The sequence below is a fragment of the Salvelinus alpinus genome, chromosome 1, assembly GCF_045679555.1.
Source record: "Salvelinus alpinus chromosome 1, SLU_Salpinus.1, whole genome shotgun sequence".
In the NCBI taxonomy this organism is placed as follows: Eukaryota; Metazoa; Chordata; class Actinopteri; order Salmoniformes; family Salmonidae; genus Salvelinus; species Salvelinus alpinus.
The window spans coordinates 35,328,090-35,347,586 of record NC_092086.1 but is presented as its reverse complement, the minus strand read 5'-3'; the positions used below and the strand labels follow the sequence as shown (position 1 = coordinate 35,347,586).

Sequence of the window (19,497 nt, the reverse complement as noted above, 5' to 3'; positions counted from 1 at the left end):
TATGGGCTTGTTAGTCTAATACAGTACAGTATGGGCTTGATAGTCTACTACAGTACAGTATGGGCTTGTTAGTCTACTCCAGTACAGTATGTGTATGGGCTTGTTAGTCTACTACAGTACAGTATGGGCTTGTTTGTCTACTACAGTACAGTATGTGTATGGGCTTGTTAGTCTACTACAGTACAGTATGTGTATGGGCTTGTTAGTCTACTACAGTACAGTATGTGTATGGGCTTGTTAGTCTACTACAGTACAGTATGGGCTTGTTAGTCTACTACAGTACAGTATGTGTATGGGCTTGTTAGTCTACTACAGTACAGTATGGGCTTGTTAGTCTACTACAGTACAGTATGTGTATGGGCTTGTTAGTCTACTACAGTACAGTATGTGTATGGGCTTGTTTGTCTACTACAGTACAGTATGTGTATGGGCTTGTTAGTCTACTCCAGTACAGTATGTGTATGGGCTTGTTAGTCTACTCCAGTACAGTATGTGTATGGGCTTGTTTGTCTACTACAGTACAGTATGTGTATGGGCTTGTTAGTCTACTTCAGTACAGTATGTGTATGGGCTTGTTAGTCTAATACAGTACAGTATGGGCTTGTTAGTCTACTACAGTACAGTATGGGCTTGTTAGTCTACTCCAGTACAGTATGTGTATGGGCTTGTTAGTCTACTACAGTACAGTATGGGCTTGTTAGTCTACTCCAGTACAGTATGTGTATGGGCTTGTTAGTCTACTACAGTACAGTATGTGTATGGGCTTGTTAGTCTACTACAGTACAGTATGTGTATGGGCTTGTTAGTCTACTACAGTACAGTATGGGCTTGTTAGTCTACTACAGTACAGTATGTGTATGGGCTTGTTAGTCTACTTCAGTACAGTATGTGTATGGCCTTGTTAGTCTAATACAGTACAGTATGGACTTGTTAGTCTACTACAGTACAGTATGGGCTTGTTAGTCTACTCCAGTACAGTATGTGTATGGGCTTGTTAGTCTACTACAGTACAGTATGGGCTTGTTTGTCTACTACAGTACAGTATGTGTATGGGCTTGTTAGTCTACTACAGTACAGTATGTGTATGGGCTTGTTAGTCTACTACAGTACAGTATGTGTATGGGCTTGTTAGTCTACTACAGTACAGTATGGGCTTGTTAGTCTACTACAGTACAGTATGTGTATGGGCTTGTTAGTCTACTACAGTACAGTATGGGCTTGTTAGTCTACTACAGTACAGTATGTGTATGGGCTTGTTAGTCTAATACAGTACAGTATGTGTATGGGCTTGTTAGTCTACTACAGTACAGTATGTGTATGGGCTTGTTAGTCTACTACAGTACAGTATGTGTATGGGCTTGTTAGTCTACTACAGTACAATATGTGTATGGGCTTGTTTGTCTAATACAGTACAGTATGGGCTTGTTAGTCTACTCCAGTACAGTATGTGTATGGGCTTGTTAGTCTACTACAGTACAGTATGGGCTTGTTAGTCTACTACAGTACAGTATGTGTATGGGCTTGTTAGTCTACTTCAGTACAGTATGTGTATGGGCTTGTTAGTCTAATACAGTACAGTATGGGCTTGTTAGTCTACTACAGTACAGTATGGGCTTGTTAGTCTACTCCAGTACAGTATGTGTATGGGCTTGTTAGTCTACTACAGTACAGTATGGGCTTGTTTGTCTACTACAGTACAGTATGTGTATGGGCTTGTTAGTCTACTACAGTACAGTATGTGTATGGGCTTGTTAGTCTACTACAGTACAGTATGTGTATGGGCTTGTTAGTCTACTACAGTACAGTATGGGCTTGTTAGTCTACTACAGTACAGTATGTGTATGGGCTTGTTAGTCTACTACAGTACAGTATGGGCTTGTTAGTCTACTACAGTACAGTATGTGTATGGGCTTGTTAGTCTAATACAGTACAGTATGTGTATGGGCTTGTTAGTCTACTACAGTACAGTATGTGTATGGGCTTGTTAGTCTACTACAGTACAGTATGTGTATGGGCTTGTTAGTCTACTACAGTACAATATGTGTATGGGCTTGTTTGTCTAATACAGTACAGTATGGGCTTGTTAGTCTACTCCAGTACAGTATGTGTATGGGCTTGTTTGTCTACTACAGTACAGTATGTGTATGGGCTTGTTAGTCTACTACAGTACAGTATGGGCTTGTTAGTCTACTCCAGTACAGTATGTGTATGGGCTTGTTTGTCTACTACAGTACAATATGTGTATGGGCTTGTTTGTCTAATACAGTACAGCATGGGCTTGTTAGTCTACTACAGTACAGTATGTGTATGGGCTTGTTTGTCTACTACAGTACAGTATGTGTATGGGCTTGTTAGTCTACTACAGTACAGTATGGGCTTGTTTGTCTACTCCAGTACAGTATGTGTATGGGCTTGTTAGTCTACTACAGTACAGTATGTGTATGGGCTTGTTAGTCTACTCCAGTACAGTATGTGTATGGGCTTGTTAGTCTACTACAGTACAGTATGTGTATGGGCTTGTTAGTCTACTACAGTACAGTATGGGCTTGTTAGTCTACTCCAGTACAGTATGTGTATGGGCTTGTTTGTCTACTACAGTACAGTATGTGTATGGGCTTGTTAGTCTACTCCAGTACAGTATGTGTATGGGCTTGTTAGTCTACTACAGTACAGTATGGGCTTGTTAGTCTACTACAGTACAGTATGTGTATGGGCTTGTTAGTCTACTACAGTACAGTATGTGTATGGGCTTGTTAGTCTACTACAGTACAGTATGTGTATGGGCTTGTTAGTCTACTACAGTACAGTATGTGTATGGGCTTGTTAGTCTACTACAGTACAGTATGTGTATGGGCTTGTTAGTCTACTACAGTACAGTATGTGTATGGGCTTGTTAGTCTACTACAGTACAGTATGTGTATGGGCTTGTTAGTCTACTCCAGTACAGTATGTGTATGGGCTTGTTAGTCTACTCCAGTACAGTATGTGTATGGGCTTGTTAGTCTACTACAGTACAGTATGGGCTTGTTAGTCTACTCCAGTACAGTATGTGTATGGGCTTGTTAGTCTACTACAGTACAGTATGTGTATGGGCTTGTTAGTCTACTACAGTACAGTATGTGTATGGGCTTGTTAGTCTACTCCAGTACAGTATGTGTATGGGCTTGTTAGTCTACTACAGTACAGTATGTGTATGGGCTTGTTAGTCTACTCCAGTACAGTATGTGTATGGGCTTGTTTGTCTACTACAGTACAGTATGTGTATGGACTTGTTAGTCTACTACAGTACAGTATGTGTATGGGCTTGTTAGTCTACTACAGTACAGTATGTGTATGGGCTTGTTAGTCTACTACAGTACAGTATGTGTATGGGCTTGTTAGTCTACTACAGTACAGTATGGGCTTGTTAGTCTACTACAGTACAGTATGTGTATGGGCTTGTTAGTCTACTCCAGTACAGTATGTGTATGGGCTTGTTAGTCTACTCCAGTACAGTATGTGTATGGGCTTGTTAGTCTACTCCAGTACAGTATGTGTATGGGCTTGTTAGTCTACTCCAGTACAGTATGTGTATGGGCTTGTTTGTCTACTACAGTACAGTATGTGTATGGGCTTGTTAGTCTACTACAGTACAGTATGTGTATGGGCTTGTTAGTCTACTACAGTACAGTATGTGTATGGGCTTGTTAGTCTACTACAGTACAGTATGTGTATGGGCTTGTTAGTCTACTACAGTACAGTATGTGTATGGGCTTGTTAGTCTACTACAGTACAGTATGTGTATGGGCTTGTTTGTCTACTACAGTACAGTATGTGTATGGGCTTGTTAGTCTACTACAGTACAGTATGTGTATGGGCTTGTTAGTCTACTACAGTACAGTATGTGTATGGGCTTGTTAGTCTACTACAGTACAGTATGTGTATGGGCTTGTTAGTCTACTACAGTACAGTATGTGTATGGGCTTGTTTGTCTACTACAGTACAGTATGTGTATGGGCTTGTTTGTCTACTACAGTACAGTATGTGTATGGGCTTGTTAGTCTACTACAGTACAGTAGGTGTATGGGCTTGTTAGTCTACTACAGTACAGTATGTGTATGGGCTTGTTTGTCTACTACAGTACAGTATGTGTATGGGCTTGTTAGTCTACTACAGTACAGTATGTGTATGGGCTTGTTAGTCTACTCCAGTACAGTATGTGTATGGGCTTGTTTGTCTACTACAGTACAGTATGTGTATGGGCTTGTTAGTCTACTACAGTACAGTATGTGTATGGGCTTGTTAGTCTACTCCAGTACAGTATGTGTATGGGCTTGTTTGTCTACTACAGTACAGTATGTGTATGGGCTTGTTAGTCTACTACAGTACAGTATGTGTATGGGCTTGATAGTCTACTACAGTACAGTATGTGTATGGGCTTGTTAGTCTACTACAGTACAGTATGTGTATGGGCTTGTTAGTCTACTACAGTACAGTATGTGTATGGGCTTGTTAGTCTACTACAGTACAGTATGGGCTTGTTAGTCTACTACAGTACAGTATGTGTATGGGCTTGTTAGTCTACTCCAGCACAGTATGTGTATGGGCTTGTTAGTCTACTACAGTACAGTATGGGCTTGTTATTCTACTCCAGTACAGTATGTGTATGGGCTTGTTAGTCTACTACAGTACAGTATGGGCTTGTTAGTCTACTCCAGTACAGTATGTGTATGGGCTTGTTAGTCTACTCCAGTACAGTATGTGTATGGGCTTGTTAGTCTACTACAGTACAGTATGTGTATGGGCTTGTTAGTCTACTACAGTACAGTATGTGTATGGGCTTGTTAGTCTACTACAGTACAGTATGTGTATGGGCTTGTTAGTCTACTACAGTACAGTATGTGTATGGGCTTGTTAGTCTACTACAGTACAGTATGTGTATGGGCTTGTTTGTCTACTACAGTACAGTATGTGTATGGGCTTGTTAGTCTACTACAGTACAGTATGTGTATGGGCTTGTTAGTCTACTACAGTACAGTATGTGTATGGGCTTGTTAGTCTACTACAGTACAGTATGTGTATGGGCTTGTTAGTCTACTACAGTACAGTATGTGTATGGGCTTGTTTGTCTACTACAGTACAGTATGTGTATGGGCTTGTTTGTCTACTACAGTACAGTATGTGTATGGGCTTGTTAGTCTACTACAGTACAGTATGTGTATGGGCTTGTTAGTCTACTACAGTACAGTATGTGTATGGGCTTGTTAGTCTACTACAGTACAGTATGTGTATGGGCTTGTTAGTCTACTACAGTACAGTATGTGTATGGGCTTGTTAGTCTACTACAGTACAGTATGTGTATGGGCTTGTTTGTCTACTACAGTACAGTATGTGTATGGGCTTGTTAGTCTACTACAGTACAGTATGTGTATGGGCTTGTTTGTCTAATACAGTACAGTATGTGTATGGGCTTGTTTGTCTAATACAGTACAGTATGTGTATGGGCTTGCTTGTCTACTACAGTACAGTATGTGTATGGGCTTGTTTGTCTACTACAGTACAATATGTGTATGGGCTTGTTTGTCTAATACAGTACAGTATGTGTATGGGCTTGTTTGTCTACTACAGTACAGTATGTGTATGGGCTTGTTTGTCTACTACAGTACAATATGTGTATGGGCTTGTTTGTCTACTACAGTACAGTATGTGTATGGGCTTGTTTGTCTACTACAGTACAGTATGTGTATGGGCTTGTTTGTCTACTACAGTACAGTATGTGTATGGGCTTGTTTGTCTACTACAGTACAATATGTGTATGGGCTTGTTTGTCTAATACAGTACAGTATGTGTATGGGCTTGTTTGTCTACTACAGTACAGTATGTGTATGGGCTTGTTTGTCTACTACAGTACAGTATGTGTATGGGCTTGTTAGTCTACTACAGTACAGTATGTGTATGGGCTTGTTAGTCTACTCCAGTACAGTATGTGTATGGGCTTGTTTGTCTACTACAGTACAGTATGTGTATGGGCTTGTTAGTCTACTACAGTACAGTATGTGTATGGGCTTGTTAGTCTACTACAGTACAGTATGTGTATGGGCTTGTTTGTCTACTACAGTACAGTATGTGTATGGGCTTGTTAGTCTACTACAGTACAGTATGTGTATGGGCTTGTTAGTCTACTACAGTACAGTATGTGTATGGGCTTGTTAGTCTACTACAGTACAGTATGTGTATGGGCTTGTTAGTCTACTACAGTACAGTATGTGTATGGGCTTGTTTGTCTACTACAGTACAGTATGTGTATGGGCTTGTTTGTCTACTACAGTACAGTATGTGTATGGGCTTGTTAGTCTACTACAGTACAGTATGTGTATGGGCTTGTTAGTCTACTACAGTACAGTATGTGTATGGGCTTGTTAGTCTACTACAGTACAGTATGTGTATGGGCTTGTTAGTCTACTACAGTACAGTATGTGTATGGGCTTGTTAGTCTACTACAGTACAGTATGTGTATGGGCTTGTTTGTCTACTACAGTACAGTATGTGTATGGGCTTGTTAGTCTACTACAGTACAGTATGTGTATGGGCTTGTTTGTCTAATACAGTACAGTATGTGTATGGGCTTGTTTGTCTAATACAGTACAGTATGTGTATGGGCTTGCTTGTCTACTACAGTACAGTATGTGTATGGGCTTGTTTGTCTACTACAGTACAATATGTGTATGGGCTTGTTTGTCTAATACAGTACAGTATGTGTATGGGCTTGTTTGTCTACTACAGTACAGTATGTGTATGGGCTTGTTTGTCTACTACAGTACAATATGTGTATGGGCTTGTTTGTCTACTACAGTACAGTATGTGTATGGGCTTGTTTGTCTACTACAGTACAGTATGTGTATGGGCTTGTTTGTCTACTACAGTACAGTATGTGTATGGGCTTGTTTGTCTACTACAGTACAATATGTGTATGGGCTTGTTTGTCTAATACAGTACAGTATGTGTATGGGCTTGTTTGTCTACTACAGTACAGTATGTGTATGGGCTTGTTTGTCTACTACAGTACAGTATGGGCTTGTTTGTCTACTACAGTACAGTATGTGTATGGGCTTGTTTGTCTACTACAGTACAGTATGTGTATGGGCTTGTTTGTCTACTACAGTACAGTATGTGTATGGGCTTGTTAGTCTACTACAGTACAGTATGTGTATGGGCTTGTTAGTCTACTACAGTACAATATGTGTATGGGCTTGTTTATCTACTACAGTACAGTATGTGTATGGGCTTGTTTGTCTAATACAGTACAGTATGTGTATGGGCTTGTTAGTCTACTACAGTACAGTATGTGTATGGGCCTGTTTGTCTACTACAGTACAGTATGTGTATGGGCTTGTTTGTCTACTACAGTACAGTATGTGTATGGGCCTGTTTGTCTACTACAGTACAGTATGTGTATGGGCTTGTTAGTCTACTACAGTACAGTATGTGTATGGGCCTGTTTGTCTACTACAGTACAGTATGTGTATGGGCTTGTTAGTCTACTACAGTACAGTATGTGTATGGGCTTGTTAGTCTACTCCAGTACAGTATGTGTATGGGCTTGTTTGTCTACTACAGTACAGTATGTGTATGGGCTTGTTAGTCTACTACAGTACAGTATGTGTATGGGCTTGTTAGTCTACTACAGTACAGTATGTGTATGGGCTTGTTAGTCTACTACAGTACAGTATGTGTATGGGCTTGTTTGTCTACTACAGTACAGTATGTGTATGGGCTTGTTTGTCTACTACAGTACAGTATGTGTATGGGCTTGTTAGTCTACTACAGTACAGTATGTGTATGGGCTTGTTAGTCTACTACAGTACAGTATGTGTATGGGCTTGTTAGTCTAATACAGTACAGTATGTGTATGGGCTTGTTAGTCTACTACAGTACAGTATGTGTATGGGCTTGTTAGTCTACTACAGTACAGTATGTGTATGGGCTTGTTAGTCTACTCCAGTACAGTATGTGTATGGGCTTGTTTGTCTACTACAGTACAATATGTGTATGGGCTTGTTTGTCTAATACAGTACAGTATGTGTATGGGCTTGTTTGTCTACTACAGTACAGTATGTGTATGGGCTTGTTTGTCTACTACAGTACAGTATGTGTATGGGCTTGTTAGTCTACTCCAGTACAGTATGTGTATGGGCTTGTTAGTCTACTCCAGTACAGTATGTGTATGGGCTTGTTTGTCTACTACAGTACAGTATGTGTATGGGCTTGTTAGTCTACTACAGTACAGTATGTGTATGGGCTTGTTAGTCTACTCCAGTACAGTATGTGTATGGGCTTGTTTGTCTACTACAGTACAGTATGTGTATGGGCTTGTTAGTCTACTACAGTACAGTATGTGTATGGGCTTGTTAGTCTACTCCAGTACAGTATGTGTATGGGCTTGTTTGTCTACTACAGTACAGTATGTGTATGGGCTTGTTAGTCTAATACAGTACAGTATGTGTATGGGCTTGTTAGTCTACTACAGTACAGTATGTGTATGGGCTTGTTTGTCTAATACAGTACAGTATGTGTATGGGCTTGTTAGTCTACTACAGTACAGAATGTGTATGGGCTTGTTAGTCTACTACAGTACAGTATGTGTATGGGCTTGTTAGTCTACTACAGTACAGTATGTGTATGGGCTTGTTTGTCTACTACAGTACAGTATGTGTATGGGCTTGTTTGTCTAATACAGTACAGTATGTGTATGGGCTTGTTAGTCTACTACAGTACAGTATGTGTATGGGCTTGTTAGTCTACTACAGTACAGTATGTGTATGGGCTTGTTAGTCTACTACAGTACAGTATGTGTATGGGCTTGTTAGTCTACTACAATACAGTATGTGTATGGGCTTGTTTGTCTACTACAGTACAGTATGTGTATGGGCTTGTTTGTCTACTACAGTACAGTATGTGTATGGGCTTGTTTGTCTACTACAGTACAGTATGTGTATGGGCTTGTTTGTCTACTACAGTACAGTATGTGTATGGGCTTGTTTGTCTACTACAGTACAGTATGTGTATGGGCTTGTTAGTCTACTACAGTACAGTATGTGTATGGGCTTGTTTGTCTACTACAGTACAGTATGGGCTTGTTTGTCTACTACAGTACAGTATGTGTATGGGCTTGTTTGTCTACTACAGTATAGTATGTGTATGGGCTTGTTAGTCTACTACAGTACAGTATGTGTATGGGCTTGTTAGTCTACTACAGTACAGTATGTGTATGGGCTTGTTAGTCTACTACAGTACAATATGTGTATGGGCTTGTTTATCTACTACAGTACAGTATGTGTATGGGCTTGTTTGTCTAATACAGTACAGTATGTGTATGGGCTTGTTAGTCTACTACAGTACAGTATGTGTATGGGCCTGTTTGTCTACTACAGTACAGTATGTGTATGGGCTTGTTTGTCTACTACAGTACAGTATGTGTATGGGCCTGTTTGTCTACTACAGTACAGTATGTGTATGGGCTTGTTAGTCTACTACAGTACAGTATGTGTATGGGCCTGTTTGTCTACTACAGTACAGTATGTGTATGGGCTTGTTAGTCTACTACAGTACAGTATGGGCTTGTTAGTCTACTACAGTACAGTATGTGTATGGGCTTGTTTGTCTACTACAGTACAGTATGTGTATGGGCTTGTTAGTCTACTACAGTACAGTATGTGTATGGGCTTGTTTGTCTACTACAGTACAGTATGTGTATGGGCTTGTTTGTCTACTACAGTACAGTATGGGCTTGTTTGTCTACTACAGTACAGTGTGTGTATGGGCTTGTTAATCTACTACAGTACAGTATGTGTATGGGCTTGTTTGTCTACTACAGTACAGTATGTGTATGGGCTTGTTAGTCTACTACAGTACAGTATGTGTATGGGCTTGTTTGTCTACTACAGTACAGTATGTGTATGGGCTCGTTAGTCTACTACAGTACAGTATGTGTATGGGCTTGTTTGTCTACTACAGTACAGTATGTGTATGGGCTTGTTAGTCTACTACAGTACAGTATGTGTATGGGCTTGTTAGTCTACTACAGTACAGTATGTGTATGGGCTTGTTTGTCTACTACAGTACAGTATGTGTATGGGCTTGTTAGTCTACTACAGTACAGTATGTGTATGGGCTTGTTTGTCTACTACAGTACAGTATGTGAATGGGCTTGTTTTTCTACTACAGTACAGTATGTGTATGGGCTTGTTAGTCTACTACAGTACAGTATGTGTATGGGCTTGTTAGTCTACTACAGTACAGTATGTGTATGGGCTTGTTAGTCTACTACAGTACAGTATGTGTATGGGCTTGTTTGTCTACTACAGTACAGTATGTGTATGGGCTTGTTTGTCTACTACAGTACAGTATGTGTATGGGCTTGTTTGTCTACTACAGTACAGTATGTGTATGGGCTTGTTAGTCTACTACAGTACAGTATGTGTATGGGCTTGTTAGTCTACTACAGTACAGTATGTGTATGGGCTTGTTTGTCTACTACAGTACAGTATGTGTATGGGCTTGTTTGTCTACTACAGTACAGTATGGGCTTGTTTGTCTACTACAGTACAGTATGTGTATGGGCTTGTTTGTCTACTACAGTACACTATGGGCTTGTTTGTCTACTACAGTACAGTATGTGTATGGGCTTGTTAGTCTACTCCAGTACAGTATGTGTATGGGCTTGTTTGTCTACTACAGTACAGTATGTGTATGGGCTTGTTAGTCTACTCCAGTACAGTATGTGTATGGGCTTGTTTGTCTACTACAGTACAGTATGTGTATGGGCTTGTTTGTCTACTACAGTACAGTATGTGTATGGGCTTGTTTGTCTACTACAGTACAGTATGTGTATGGGCTTGTTAGTCTACTACAGTACAGTATGTGTATGGGCTTGTTTGTCTACTACAGTACAGTATGTGTATGGGCTTGTTAGTCTACTACAGTACAGTATGTGTATGGGCTTGTTAGTCTACTACAGTACAGTATGTGTATGGGCTTGTTTGTCTACTACAGTACAGTATGTGTATGGGCTTGTTTGTCTACTACAGTACAGTATGTGTATGGGCTTGTTAGTCTACTCCAGTACAGTATGTGTATGGGCTTGTTTGTCTACTACAGTACAGTATGTGTATGGGCTTGTTTGTCTACTACAGTACAGTATGTGTATGGGCTTGTTTGTCTACTACAGTACAGTATGTGCATGGGCTTGTTAGTCTACTACAGTACAGTATGTGTATGGGCTTGTTTGTCTACTACAGTACAGTATGTGTATGGGCTTGTTTGTCTACTACAGTACAGTATGTGTATGGGCTTGTTTGTCTACTACAGTACAGTATGTGTATGGGCTTGTTTGTCTACTACAGTACAGTATGGGCTTGTTTGTCTACTACAGTACAGTATGTGATGGGCTTGTTAGTCTAATATAGTACAGTATGTGGTGTAGTGTTTAACTCCTGTATGTGTACATTATGTCAATGTACATTTATGTTTATTTATTTATTATTATTTTATTTATTTATTTGACCTTAATTTAACCAGGCAAGTCAGTTAAGAACACATTCTTATTTTCATTGACGGCCTAGGAACAGTGGGTTAACTGCCTTGTTTAGGGCAGAACGGCAGATTTTTTAAATTGTCAGCTCTGGGGTTCGATCTTTCAATCTTTCGGTTTATGCAAGTGTATGTAAGTGTAATTTTTATGTGAGTGTAGTGTGTGTATTGGAGTGTATTGTGTATATGTGAGTGAAGTGTGTATACTGGAGTGTATTGTGTATGGGAGTGTATTGTGTGTATTGGAGTGTATTGTGTATGGGTGTATATTGTGTGTATGGGAGTGTATTGTGTATGGGTGTATATTGTGTGTATGGGAGTGTATTGTGTATGGGAATGTATTGTGTGCATGGGAATGTATTGTGTGTATGGGAGAGTTTGTGTGTATGTGTGTGAGTCACAGGAGGTTGGTGGCACCTTAATTGGGGAGGATGGACTCATGGTAATGTCTGGAGCGTAATGAGTGGAATGGTATCAAATACATCAAACACATGGTTTTCATGCGTTTGATGCCATTCCATTTGCTATGTTCCGGCCATTATTATGAGCCGTTCTGTAAGTATGTTAGCGTATAACATTACATGTATCTGTAAGTGTATACCTGTAAGTGTTTGAGTGTGAACACCACCGGCTCAGTGAGGAACACTCTGCTGGACTCTTTATTGATGGAGGCGGCGATGACGTGGGAGTTGACCGCCAAGCCCCGCTCCCCCGGTGCCGCCTCCAGCTCCATCTTCACCGTGGCGTTCTCCGTAGACAGGAAGGAGCCCAAGTTCTTATAAAGAACAAACACTACCTTGACTTGGCCTGGAGGGGGAGAGATGAGAGATGGGGAGAGACAGGGAGAGACGGGTAGAGAGCGAAAGGGTCAGAGAGAGAGACGGGGAGAGGCAGATAGAAGAAGAGAGAGAGATAGAGAGGGGAAATGAGAGAGGGAAAGGAAAAAGAGAAAAAATAAACAGAAATAGTGTGTGAAGGGAGCATAATAAGGAGAGAGAGTCAGACAGAGAGAGATAGAACATAAAGATGTAAATGAGAAGGAAGGGGGGGAAGGAGAGGGAGTCAGACAGAGAGAGAGAAAAGAAAGAGGTAAATGAGAAGGAAGGGGGGAAGGAGAGGAGTCAGAGAGAGAGATAGAACATAAAGAGGTAAAGGAGAGGGAAGGGGGGAAGGAGAGGGAGTCAGACAGAGAGATAGAACATAAAGAGGTAAAGGAGAGGGAAGGGGGGAAGGAGAGGGAGTCAGACAGAGAGAGATAGAACATAAAGGGGTAAAGGAGAGGGACGGGGGGAAGGAGAGGGAGAGAGAAAGAGAGAGAGATAGAACATAAAGAGGTAAAGGAGAGGGAAGGGGGGAAGGAGAGGGAGTCAGAGAGAGAGATAGAACATAAAGAGGTAAAGGAGAGGGAAGGGGGAAGGAGAGGGAGTCAGAGAGAGAGAAAAGAGAAAGAGGTAAAGGAGAGGAAAAGGGGGAAGGAGAGGGAGTCAGAGAGAGAGATAGAACATAAAGAGGTAAAGGAGAGGGACGGGGGGAAGGAGAGGGAGAGAGAGAGAGATAGAACATAAAGAGGTAAAGGAGAGGGAAGGGGGGAAGGAGTGGGAGTCAGAGAGAGAGATAGAACATAAAGAGGTAAAGGAGAGGGAAGGGGGGAAGGAGAGGGAGTCAGACAGAGAGAGATAGAACATAAAGAGGTAAATGAGAAGGAAGGGGGGAAGGAGAGGGAGTCAGAGAGAGAGATAGAACATAAAGAGGTAAAGGAGAGGGAAGGGGGGAAGGAGAGGGAGTCAGACAGAGAGAGATAGAACATAAAGAGGTAAATGAGAAGGAAGGGGGGAAGGAGAGGGAGTCAGAGAGAGAGAGAGAAAAGAGAAAGAGGTAAATGAGAGGAAAAGGGGGAAGGAGAGGGAGTCAGAGAGAGAGATAGAACATAAAGAGGTAAAGGAGAGGGACGGGGGGAAGGAGAGGGAGTCAGACAGAGAGAGAGATAGAACATAAAGAGGTAAAGGAGAGGGACGGGGGGAAGGAGAGGGAGTCAGACAGAGAGAGATAGAACATAAAGAGGTAAATGAGAAGGAAGGGGGGAAGGAGAGAGAGAGAGAGAAAAGGGTAAAGGAGAGGAAAAGGAGGAATAGTAAGACGAGAAGAAGACAGAAATAGCGAGAGAGAGGGCAGGGGGAATAATAAGGGGGAAAGGAGGAAAGGGAGAGAGGCAGAGTGACAGAGGGAGAGAGAGAGTTAGTGAAGGTTAGAATGATGGTAAGAACCGTTTCATTTTGACTGGTGGGAAAGAGGGGAGATTTAATGTAGAGGGCAATGGAACATTCATCCCTCAAGCATTCACAGATCTCCTATTATTCCATATGAATTTTTCATGTGCGTTTGTTTCAATCATTCTAATCTGGTTCCCACTGCAGAGCCGAGCGCTGACAGAAAACAGAGAAGGGGGAGAGGGAGGGATGGGTGGAGGACTGGAGGGAGGGAGAGGAGGAATGGAGGGAGGGAGAGGGGGAGGAGGAGGGGGGCTTGAAGCGGGAGAAGAGATGAGAGAGGGGTATAAGATGGTGGAGAGACGGAGCAAAGGAGAGAGAGAGAGAGCGAGAGCTGAGATTGCTCTGTCAGGCTGTGGGTGATAGTCATCTACACGCCTCTCCAGCTATTCTATTAGGAGTGCTGTTAGGAAACCATCAAGGAAGAAATGGTCTCAGCGCTTTTATTAATCTGATTGGCCTGTTATTATGAAACAATAACTTGGTCAACTGCATGCAGATTATTTCAGACTTGCAAACGGGAACATTGACTGAGAGATTCCTGAGCCCATATCTCAGGTCATGAAGTGACCGGGAGATCCCCGAGCCCATATCTCAGGTCATGAAGTGACCGGGAGATCCCGAGCCCATATCTCAGGTCATGAAGTGACAGGGAGATCCCCGAGCCCATATCTCAGGTCTTGAAGTGACCGGGAGATCCCCGAGCCCATATCTCAGGTCATGAAGTGAACAGGAGATCCCGAGCCCATATCTCAGGTCATGAAGTGAACGGGAGATCCCGAGCCCATATTTCAGGTCATGAAGTGAACAGGAGATCCCCGAGCCCATATCTCAGGTCATGAAGTGAACGGGAGATCCCGAGCCCATATTTCAGGTCATGAAGTGACCGGGAGATCCCCGAGCCCATATCTCAGGTCATGAAGTGAACAGGAGATCCCGAGCCCATATCTCAGGTCATGAAGTGAACGGGAGATCCCGAGCCCATATTTCAGGTCATGAAGTGAACAGGAGATCCCCGAGCCCATATCTCAGGTCATGAAGTGAACGGGAGATCCCGAGCCCATATTTCAGGTCATGAAGTGACCGGGAGATCCCCGAGCCCATATCTCAGGTCATGAAGTGAACGGGAGATCCCCGAGCCCATATCTTAGGTCATGAAGTGATCGGGAGATCCCCGAGCCCATATCTTAGGTCATGAAGTGAACGGGAGATCCCCGAGCCCATATCTCAGGTCATGAAGTGAACGGGAGATCCCCGAGCCCATATCTTAGGTCATGAAGTGAACGGGAGATCCCCGAGCCCATATCTTAGGTCATGAAGTGATCGGGAGATCCCGAGACCATATCTCAGGTCATGAAGTGAACGGGAGATCCCCGAGCCCATATCTTAGGTCATGAAGTGAACGGGAGATCCCCGAGCCCATATCTTAGGTCATGAAGTGATCGGGAGATCCCGAGACCATATCTCAGGTCATGAAGTGACCAGGAGATCCCCGAACCCATATCTCAGGTCATGAAGTGAACGGGAGATCTCCGAGCCCATATCTCAGGTCATGAAGTGAACGGGAGATCCCGAGCCCATATCTCAGGTCATGAAGTGACCAGGAGATCCCCGAGCCCATATCGCAGGTCATGAAGTGAACGGGAGATCCCCGAGCCCATATCTCAGGTCATGAAGTGACCAGGAGATCCCCGAACCCATATCTCAGGTCATGAAGTGAACGGGAGATCCCCGAGCCCATATCTCAGGTCATGAAGTGACCAGGAGATCCCCGAACCCATATCTCAGGTCATGAAGTGAACGGGAGATCCCCGAGCCCATATCTCAGGTCATGAAGTGAACGGGAGATCCCCGAGCCCATATCTCAGGTCATGAAGTGACCAGGAGATCCCCGAACCCATATCTCAGGTCATGAAGTGAACGGGAGATCCCGAGCCCATATCTCAGGTCATGAAGTGAACAGGAGATCCCCGAGCCCATATCTCAGGTCATGAAGTGAACGGGAGATCCCGAGCCCATATCTCAGGTCATGAAGTGACCAGGAGATCCCCGAACCCATATCTCAGGTCATGAAGTGAACGGGAGCGCTGTAGGGTTTGACTGTGATGTGATGACCGTGATAAGGTTACTGACCATTGCGGCTGTACTGTTTGATGGTGGAGGCGGAGAGCTGGATGGTGCTGTCGCTCACGTAGTTCTGAGGAAAGGACAGGTCCTGAAGGTCCATCTCTGTGTTCAACACGTGCACCTCCAGATCTAAGATACACACACAGGCACGTGGGAACAAAGGGTTAGAGTTGATCTGCTTTTCCAGGATATTGAGCATGCCCTGCTCTACACCTATCCACCTACTGGAATTACTATTGCTACTAATTACAATTACTAATCACACACATGCATGCACCCCACTGCTTCCATTTCCCCCTATTTCTTACCGATATTGGGGGCCCGGTCGGTGAAGCGGTTGCCGTACATGTTGTTGGCCAATAGAAAGGCTCCTTTCTCCAGGACGTCCAATAGCATGGTGGCGGTGTGGGCCTGCTCCGTAGTGTTCATGTCCTGCCACGACTCCAGGGCCTCTGTACGCAGCAGGTTGTCCACTGTCTGCACTACCGCCTGGCAACGCAGAGGGGGCGCTAATGTTCACACTGCTGTATTACACTGCATTACATTACACATGCTACTGCTGTACATTACATTACACATGCTACTGCTGTACATTACATTACACATGCTACTGCTGTACATTACATTTTCTGCTGCTCTACTCTTATAGTAGACGTTTGACCTGTTATCCAATTTATAACAGAGGCCTGTATGTTTGATTCATCGTGTGATTCTCTTGTACTATACAGGCCTGTATGTTTGATTCATCATGTGATTCTCTTGTACTATACAGGCCTGTATGTTTGATTCATCTCTGTGATTCTCTTGTACTATACAGGCCTGTATGTTTGATTCATCGTGTGATTCTCTTGTACTATACAGGCCTGTATGTTTGATTCATCTCTGTGATTCTCTTGTACTATACAGGCCTGTATGTTTGATTCATCTCTGTGATTCTCTTGTACTATACAGGCCTGTATGTTTGATTCATCTCTGTGATTCTCTTGTACTATACAGGCCTGTATGTTTGATTCACCATGTAATTCTCTTATAATATGCAGGCCTGTATGTTTGATTCATCTCTGTGATTCTCTTGTACTATACAGGCCTGTATGTTTGATTCATCATGTGATTCTCTTGTACTATACAGGCCTGTATGTTTGATTCATCTCTGTGATTCTCTTGTACTATACAGGCCTGTATGTTTGATTCATCGTGTGATTCTCTTGTACTATACAGGCCTGTATGTTTGATTCATCGCTGTGATTCTCTTGTACTATACAGGCCTGTATGTTTGATTCATCTCTGTGATTCTCTTGTACTATACAGGCCTGTATGTTTGATTCATCTCTGTGATTCTCTTGTACTATACAGGCCTGTATGTTTGATTCACCATGTAATTCTCTTATAATATGCAGGCCTGTATGTTTGATTCATCTCTGTGATTCTCTTGTACTATACAGGCCTGTATGTTTGATTCATCGTGCGATTCTCTTGTACTATACAGGCCTGTATGTTTGATTCATCGTGTGATTCTCTTGTACTATACAGGCCTGTATGTTTGATTCATCGTGTGATTCTCTTGTACTATACAGGCCTGTATGTTTGATTCATCGTGTGATTCTCTTGTACTATACAGGCCTGTATGTTTGATTCATCGTGCGATTCTCTTGTACTATACAGGCCTGTATGTTTGATTCATCGTGTGATTCTCTTGTACTATACAGGCCTGTATGACACGCACAGGGTCAATAGATTATTCTTCATTGTACAGTGGAAGGGAGAGAATTACAGCTGCACTTCTATGCTCTTCACACAATCACCACACATTACCCCTTACACTAAACCTATTAAAACCATTCTAATGATATATATTTACCATATCCTGTATTACATCTGTGTTGCTTCATAAGCTACAGTACAACCAATGCTAAACGAGGGCGCTCTAGTGACACACTACAACACAGCACACTTTGCATAGATCGTACACCACTGCAGATGTGTATGTATTTTGTTCCAATGCACAACAGACAGGTTAAGGAACACATATGCTGCAGGATGACAGAAATCATTCATATGTAGAAATACATCATACATACTATGATATCACACACAGGATCATTTCATACTATCAAGTTACCCCTTACACATAGCCAGAGATATCATACTGTACTGAACAGTACACAGCCAAGGCTCATATAGCAACGTATATCACGGTAGTAATAACATTACAGTGAAACCTAGCTGAGTTATGTCACAGAAACATTATTACCACTTCTATTACTCCGCCCCACATTTCAGAGAGATACTATGAACATGAGGGAAAACTACAAAGCAACTAGCAGCCTGAGGAAATATTACAGAAACATTTCACGGAGGCATCCACAGAGAGATATCAGTCATACAGCGCGCACACACACACACGCTCGCAGCATGCAGACACATGCACATTTACACGCACACACGCAGCACGCTTACACACACACACACGCATACATACATACGTACGTACGTACGTACATACACACACATACATACATACACACACACGCGCATACGTACATACGTACACACACACACACACACACACCGCTGCACCGCGCTCCACCTGCAGCTAGAATGATTGTGAACACATTACATGATATATCTCAGCCTAAAGAAATCCTATACAGTACACACATATGTCTACTATGGGCTAGAGGTTATGTTTCCCACATTATTCTCAGTAGTCAGTACACTGGTAGGCTAGAAGATATTCTCCATTTGAAGTGTGGGGATTAAAGGGGAAGTTACCTGGATGTAAGCCCGACAGGTCCGCTCTCTCTTCTGGAGCTGAGAGGAGGGAGGACAATAGTATTACAGTACACTTCTATAGGGTACTGTAATACCAAAACAATGGCAAACTGCAAGTCTAGAGGGATGTTATACACTAGGGGTCTGTTAGCGTGCATTTTTAAACACCCAGTTCAGTTTGTCTGTGAGTGTGTGTGAATGTGTCTATGTGTGAGTGTGTGTGTGTTTGTACAACTTTGTGTGTGTGTACATCTATCTGTGTGTGGTGTGTGTTTGCACGTGTGTGTCTTCTACCTTGTTGTAGTTGCGTGCGGCTGACTCCTTGTTGCCGGGCCGCAGGGCCTGAAGCTGGGCATCCAGTATGTCCAGCAGCTGTTCCATCAGACGCACTGACGAGCTGACATCACCAGCGTGGATCCGCCCCCGTGTGTGGTTCACCAACTCCCCAGCTATGTTGGCAGCATTCTCACCACTCTTTATCTACACACAGAGAGACACACATTTCCACCACTGGGTACTACACAGAGGAGTGTGTGTTGGGGGTTGCTGAAGGTTGAGAGTGGTAAGTTGAGGGTGCGGAGTAGACTTACGTTTTTTTAAATAAAAATGCACTTTAAATATACTCAATAAAATAGTTGTAACTCAATTATCTTTAAATATACTCAATAAAAATAGCTATAACTCAATTATCTTTAAATATACTCAATTAAAATAGTTGTAATTCAATTTTCTTCAAATATACTTTAAATATACTCAATAAAAA

The 19,497-nt window shown here is 42.5% G+C and overlaps 1 protein-coding gene across 4 annotated transcripts in view; it reads right to left on the bottom strand.

Moving 5' to 3' along the window:
- Positions 1-19,497, bottom strand: part of LOC139574180 (adhesion G protein-coupled receptor L1-like) — a 222,293-nt gene that overhangs the window by 31,645 nt on the left and 171,151 nt on the right. For all 4 annotated transcript variants that reach the window (XM_071398510.1, XM_071398519.1, XM_071398529.1 and 1 more), the window contains 5 exons: positions 19,029-19,214; positions 18,735-18,773; positions 16,271-16,451; positions 15,969-16,091; positions 12,170-12,375 (listed from right to left, as the gene is read on the bottom strand). In XM_071398510.1, coding sequence (XP_071254611.1) covers positions 12,170-12,375; positions 15,969-16,091; positions 16,271-16,451; positions 18,735-18,773; positions 19,029-19,214 — 735 coding nt within the window. The remainder of the gene's footprint in view (positions 1-12,169; positions 12,376-15,968; positions 16,092-16,270; positions 16,452-18,734; positions 18,774-19,028; positions 19,215-19,497) is intronic.